Raw genomic sequence first — 6,359 nt, 5'->3', positions numbered from 1 at the left:
AAAACTTAAGAGTAGATCCTTTGGAGAAAAAAAAATTAAAGTAAAATCTTGTCTTTGAAAAAAGTTCACTTTGGGAATGAGGGGGCCAGGGCTTCATAGCTCAGCCTTCTGTGTTACACTACTCCCTCCCAACACCGACCCCCCCCCACCCCGCCTCCCCCTCCATATTTGCTCATATCTTTGTTTCAATGAAATGAGTTACACCAGGGTTCAAATCTAAACTTTTGTACCAGTACATAGGGAGTAGTCTACCGACTTGTATTTGTTGATTTCTTCCTTTTCCCTTCTCCCAAAGTCTTTCTATCAACCACCTCTTCCTCTTTTGTTCTAGGCATCCGGGTCATCCTGGACCTCACTCCCAACTACAAGGGCCAGAACCCTTGGTTTCAATCCATTCAGATTGACACTGTGGCCATCAAAATGAAGGTGAGTGTGTTGGTGCTGACGGCAGGTGGGAGCCGGATGCTGGGGCTGTTTGGCCCTTTCATAGTGAGTTCTATAAACGTAGCCTGGCACCACCTGAGGGGCCCCTGGCTCCTTGTAGCCCAGCAGGCACACTCTTTCCACAGGCAGAAGGATAGGCAAGTAGTACATCCCTATTTTTGTTTGTTCCTTTTCTGAAAGACCACTTGTTTCCCTGACTCTGAGGGTGACAGTGCCAGGATGGAATTTTTCAGATGTGAATTTTCTTCCTTTTGGCAGAGGAAGCCCTTTCTCTGTGGGAATCCTGTCCTGTCTGGTTTCCCATTTCTTATTTGATGTGTTTTGGAAGGCAGCCCAGTCTGAAATTGTAAGCACTGGGGTCTTCCTATGTGTCCGGGAATATGCCGAGTATTTTTATATACCTTCTTTAATCCTCTATAACCAAACAAGGTTCCTACTCATATCCCAAGTCGGTAAGTGAGGAAGCTAAGGTTCAGAGGGGCTTTAATATGCCCTGGGATTGAAGGTCCCAACTAATCTTAAGTCTCAAATCTGCCTTCTCTGAAGGTATAAGGCTCAAACTCCGTACCCTGAAGACTGGGAGTGGGGTTTTAAAAGTCATCCCAGCTCCTAATGCCTGGGTTCTAGGGCACTGACCAGTTCAGAAGGGGTAGAACAAAACTGGAAGCAGACTCTGACCCTCTGCTGGCAGCCAGGATTCTGAGGTAGAATTCTGTACTCCCAGCATTTCAATTGACCCTTGGGGTCATTTGGTTCATTCCTTGCCACTTGCTAGAAGACCCTTTAAAAGTTACTGAGAAGAGAACATTTTTAGATGTTAAGGCGCAAAGTGTGGTAGCCTCAGATGAAGATGGAGACCAGAAGAGAGAAGACAGGGAGCAGAGAGAGAACCCAGAAGAGAGGGCAGGGGGAGTGGGGGTCTGTGTCACGTGCCACAGGAATGCCAGGGCTTCAAGCCTGGGCCTATTCTGCAGAGCTGGCTTCTCTTTTCAAATCTTTGGGTAAACTGCCCTGGGGCTGTGCTTTGAATTTCAGGCTTTTATCCTGAGTCTTGCTCTGAATGGCTCTTTTACTTAGACCCTCCCCAGGCTCCAAGAAACTGGGAGAGGAGTAAGTATACTCATCTTGGGATCTTGGTTAGCATTTTAGGTCCCTTCACTGTTGCTCTCTGATTGTGGCCTTGGGCATGCCTCCTTGCTTCTCTGACATTGTTTCCTTATCTGTAAAATGAGTATATCAACATTTTACATATGCTAAGTGTTGAAGGAAGTTAACATTTAGTGTATAGGCCTTTTCTGTAGGTGTTAAAGCTTTGTGATTTACCATGGGGAGGAGTAGAGAAGAGCACTATATCACTAAGGATTAGTGATGGGTTGGAATGGAAGGGGAACTGAAGGCTAAAGGTTTATAGTAGAGGCAAGAAAGTGAGACTGTTCAAGGCAAGTGCCTCTCCTGAGGTCACAGGGAAGTATAGGGTAGGAAGATTTAGTGTGGGCTGAAATCTTCTGAGCCTTTGCATCAGCAGTGATGGCTTTCCTCTGTACTTCTGCCTTTCTCCCCATAGGAAGCTCTGAGGTTTTGGCTGCAGACCGGTGTGGACGGGTTTCAGGTCCGGGATGTGCAGAATCTGACAGTGAGTACCCTTTCTATGTGAGAACAGAAGCCTTGCCAGGGCCCGATAGCCTTCCCTTCCTCACGACTCTGCTCTTTTCCTTTTAGAATCCGTCTTCATTCTTAGCTGAGTGGCAGAACATCACTAAGAGCGTCAGTGAGGATCGGTGGGTGCCAGACCCCAGCTTCCCCAATTCAGCTCCACTCTGGGAAACCACCCCCCCCCCGCCCCCAGTGGAGTATGAGCCCCAGGAAAGGGCGGAGTTCCTAGCCTAGAGAAACTTCTTCGCCTCCATTCTCCTTTCTTGTCCAGTACTAACCTCAACTCCCTCTGCTGTGTGTAGGCTCTTGATTGCAGGCACAGACTCCTCCGACCTTCAGCAGATCCTGAGGCTACTCGAACCCACCAGGGACCTGTTGTTGACTAGCTCTTACCTGTCACACTCCAGCTTAACTGGGAATCATACAAATTTCCTGGTCACCCAGTATCTGGACGCCTTTGGCAGCAACTGGTGCAGCTGGAGTGTGAGTACCACAGTGGTGGGAGAGGGGGCAGGAGGCCTTTTGGAAGAGAGTATTGGGAGGTGGAGGCAGAAGTGGGCTCTGGGGCTCACGAGTGTGTCCATTCCTGCAGGTGTCTCAGGCGGGACTCCTGACTTCCTTTGTTTCGCCCCAACTCCTCCGACTCTACCAGCTGCTGTTCTTCACCCTGCCGGGGACCCCAGTGTTCAGCTATGGAGACGAGATTGGCCTGGAGGGAGCTGGCCTTCCTGGACAGGTAATGCTTGCTGCCTGCCCAGCACAGTGGGAGAGGTTGTGTTCACCCATCACAGTGGTTCTGTGGCTGGTGGCGGACAGACCATGAGCCTTGGGAAGGAAAGCTTGTTTGCTAGTCAGCCCCCTGGTCAGTCACTGTGTGGCCTTGGCAAGTTATTTTCTCTCTCTAACTCTTAATCATTTTTTCTGCCATAATTGCATTCCTTATAGAGTAGTATGGAGAAGGAAATGGCAACCCACTCCAAGATTCTTGACTGGAGAATCTCATGGACAGAGGAGCCTGGTGGGCTATAGTCCATGGGGTCACAAAGAGTTGGACACGACTGAGCGACTAACATGCAGAGAGTAGTTATGACTGAAAGAAGGCATATTTAAAATGCAGTGCCTGCTCCCTGGTAGGAGTTCAATACAGTAGCTGTTACTTAGTAATTTGTTCATTCACTGGACACTGGCTACTCTTGGTTAGGTCCTGTGCTGTCCAGGAACTCAGAGCTTTGTAGGGGACCAGATACACACACCTCGAGAGCCGAGGTGGGGTAAGACCATGAAGGCGCCCACTTGGCTTTAGCCACAAGGTTGGAGGTTGACATTGAGCTGATATTTATAAAACCCGTGTATGCGTGTGCTAAGTTGCTTCAGTCGTGTCTGACTCTACAACCCTGTGTACTGTAGCCCGCCAGCCTCCTCTGTCCATAGCGATTCTCTAGGCAAGAATACTGGAGTGGGTTGCCGTGCCCTCCTCCAGGGGATCTTCCCGACCCAGGAATTGAACCTGCATCTCTTATGTCTCCTGCATTGTCAGGCAGGTTCTTTACCACTAGTGCCACCTGGGAACCCCATTTATAAAACCCATTTTTCACTTATTCCACAAAACTGACAGAGTAGTTCCTGTGTGCTTTGCACAGAGGATACAGCAGTACACAAAAGAGCTGGAGGTGGTGAAATTAGATGGTGAGCACATGTAATAAGGATGCCCGGTGCTGACATGTGCTTTGCAAAAGAAAGCAGGGTCGGGGGCTTTGAGAGCAGGGGATACAGTCGATTTTATATCAAGTGGCCTCAGAAAACCTGAGGGAGGTCCCTGAGCAGGGATCAGAGCACAGTGAGGGACTGGCCTATGGCTATCTGGAAGAAGTGCCCTCCAGGCTGAGTGGACAGTGTGCGAGGCCCTGAGGTAGAGGAGGTTATAAATCTGGAAATGAGGGGAGGAGTTGGAGAGCAGTTAGGTTTTTTGCAGTCCTCTTTTGCCTGGTTTTCAGCCTGTGAAGGCCCCGGTCATGCTGTGGGATGAATCCAGCTTTCCCAACACCTCAGCATCTATAAACATCAGCATGACTGTGAAGGTGAGTGTTTTCCACGGGCAGGGCCTGTTGTCAAGGGGTGGGGGCTGGTGGCTGGTAGGACTTTGTGCCCCGGGGAGCCCTTCGTCCCTGTCTGAAGTATCTTTATCACTTTATCACTGTTTGCAGGGCCAGAGTGAGGACCGTAACTCCCTCCTCTCCCTGTTCCGCTGGCTGAGTGATCAGCGGGGTAAGGAACGCTCCCTGCTGCATGGAGACTTCTACGATCTCTCTTCGGGGCCCGACCTCTTCTCCTACATCCGCCAGTGGGATCAGAACGAGCGTTTCCTCGTAGTGCTCAACTTCGGGGATGTGGGCCAACTGGCCAGGCTGCGGGCCTCCAGCCTGCCCACCGGCACCAGCTTGCCAGCCAGGGTGGATCTGCTGCTCAGCACCCAGCCAGGCCGTGAGGAGGGCACCTCCCTTGAGCTGGAGCACCTGAACCTACAACCTCATGAGGGGCTGCTGCTCCGCTTCCCCTATGTGGCCTGACCTGGGCCCACTACCCTTCCCCCCATCCCCTGGCCCTTTGGGTTCTGATTTCTCTCTCTTCTTTTTTTTTAAACTGTTACAGAGGAACCCCCAAATAGGGTGTTTTCTGGTTTCAAATAAAAGTCACTCCTGCCTGGTGAGGCCATGTCTTCTTTCCACCTGCTGTCAATGCAGGAATTTCTCTCTCCTTCCCCTTTCCCCCGCTGGACCCCCTCACAGTGATCAGGACCAGAGCGGAAGGCGCCTGCCGAAGTCAGAGCAGCCAGGAGGTGTCAGGCCGGACTAGCACCCTACCTCCTCCCCGAGCCTGGACAAGGTTCAAGACCTCTCCTGGAGGTCTCGGCTCTTGCTGACTCTTTCTTTTTTCTTTTTAACCTCCCTCAACAGTGGTCTCCAGCCAAGCATGGTCACTTTTCCTGTTTTGCAGACTTGGCCTTTCTGGGAGAAAAGGTGGGTGTAGGGTGGCCTGTTTTCTACAAGTACTGCAGATTCTTCATTCAACAAGGATTTATTGTGCACTCAGCATGTGCCAGGAACTGTTTTAGCTCCTGGGTTTACAGGAGGAAACAGTGCAAAGATCTCTGTCTGCTTAGGGCTTATCCTCTAGTGAGGAGACAGAGAAGAAATGACATGCGTTAAGTTTAGAGTTTGGTGGACATGGTGATGGTGTTCAGAGAGGAAAAAGTAGAGCAGACAAAGCGGTATGTGGGCATGGAGGGAGTTTAGGGTGGGGGCCTCACCAGGGAGGTGGCATTGAATCAAAGGTCTGAAATCCGGGAGGGAATTTACTTGCTAGATGTCTGGGAAGGAGAATTCCAGTGCCCGGGGTGGAATGAGGAATGAGGAGGGGGCAGGTGGAGAGGACCAGGGATGAAGTGTGGTTGGCAAGGGGTGGGCAGATGATGAAGGTCATAGTAAGGGGCCAGGGAGCAAGGAGTTGGCAAACTGCACCACCGGAAGTTGCGGTCCCCATAATACTCCCCTCATTTCAGACATCAGCTGTGAGTTCTGAGTCCCTGTGACTATCCTTAGTGGGTTATTTTCTAGAAAGACAGAACTGAGAAGCACCAAGATTACAGATTTACTCCAGAGAAAGGACACACATTCAAAAACCAAGGACGCAAGCCCGGGCTCATCTGGAATTGGCTGATCTGGCATCCAAACATGAAGGGTCGTCTGGTGGTCCTTTCCCAGTTGAGAGGAGTCCAGTGGAGCCCTGAACACAGACCTTCTGACCAACCCACAGAGTATGGCCGAGCAGGGAAGCTCACCTGACCCATTACTGTCCAGAGTTAATTCTTGAGGCTTAATCACAGAGGCCCATGTGGCTAATGTTCGTTCTCCAGCCCCTCCCGCAGGTTCTGGCTAATACTTTTAGTCTCCAGCCCCTCCAGAGGCCCTGTTTCACAATGCCTTTGTCATAAAATCACATCTGAAGTCCCCAGACTAACAAAGACTCCTGTCAGGACATTCCAGAGGCCTAGAGATCACCTCCCAGTAGCTGAGGGCAAAGTCTAGACTTCAGAGATGATTGATAGGCAGTGCTGGGATCCTGCAGGTAGATCCACAGGGCTTGGGGTCATAATGATTCTTAGAAAGTGAAGTCAGTCAGTCGTGTCCAACTCTTTGCGACCCCATGGACTAGCCTGCCAGGCTTCTCCATCCATGGGATTCTCCAGGCAAGAGTACTGGAGT

The 6,359-nt window shown here is 50.7% G+C and overlaps 1 protein-coding gene across 1 annotated transcript in view; it reads left to right on the top strand.

Annotated features, from left to right (window-relative positions):
• Positions 1-4,804, top strand: part of SLC3A2 (solute carrier family 3 (amino acid transporter heavy chain), member 2) — a 40,161-nt gene extending 35,357 nt beyond the window's left edge. Inside the window, exons 4-10 of the mRNA XM_010853970.1 lie at positions 332-426; positions 2,009-2,077; positions 2,164-2,222; positions 2,400-2,580; positions 2,690-2,833; positions 4,092-4,175; positions 4,302-4,804. Coding sequence (XP_010852272.1) covers positions 332-426; positions 2,009-2,077; positions 2,164-2,222; positions 2,400-2,580; positions 2,690-2,833; positions 4,092-4,175; positions 4,302-4,664 — 995 coding nt within the window. The 3' untranslated portion in view covers positions 4,665-4,804. The remainder of the gene's footprint in view (positions 1-331; positions 427-2,008; positions 2,078-2,163; positions 2,223-2,399; positions 2,581-2,689; positions 2,834-4,091; positions 4,176-4,301) is intronic.
• The last annotated feature ends 1,555 nt before the right edge of the window (positions 4,805-6,359 follow it).

Source organism: Bison bison, unplaced genomic scaffold (genome assembly GCF_000754665.1).
Source record: "Bison bison bison isolate TAMUID 2011002044 unplaced genomic scaffold, Bison_UMD1.0 scf7180017864334, whole genome shotgun sequence".
Taxonomy (NCBI): Eukaryota; Metazoa; Chordata; class Mammalia; order Artiodactyla; family Bovidae; genus Bison; species Bison bison.
The sequence above is the reverse complement of the archived record's forward strand: the minus strand, read 5'-3'. Positions and strand labels throughout refer to the sequence as shown.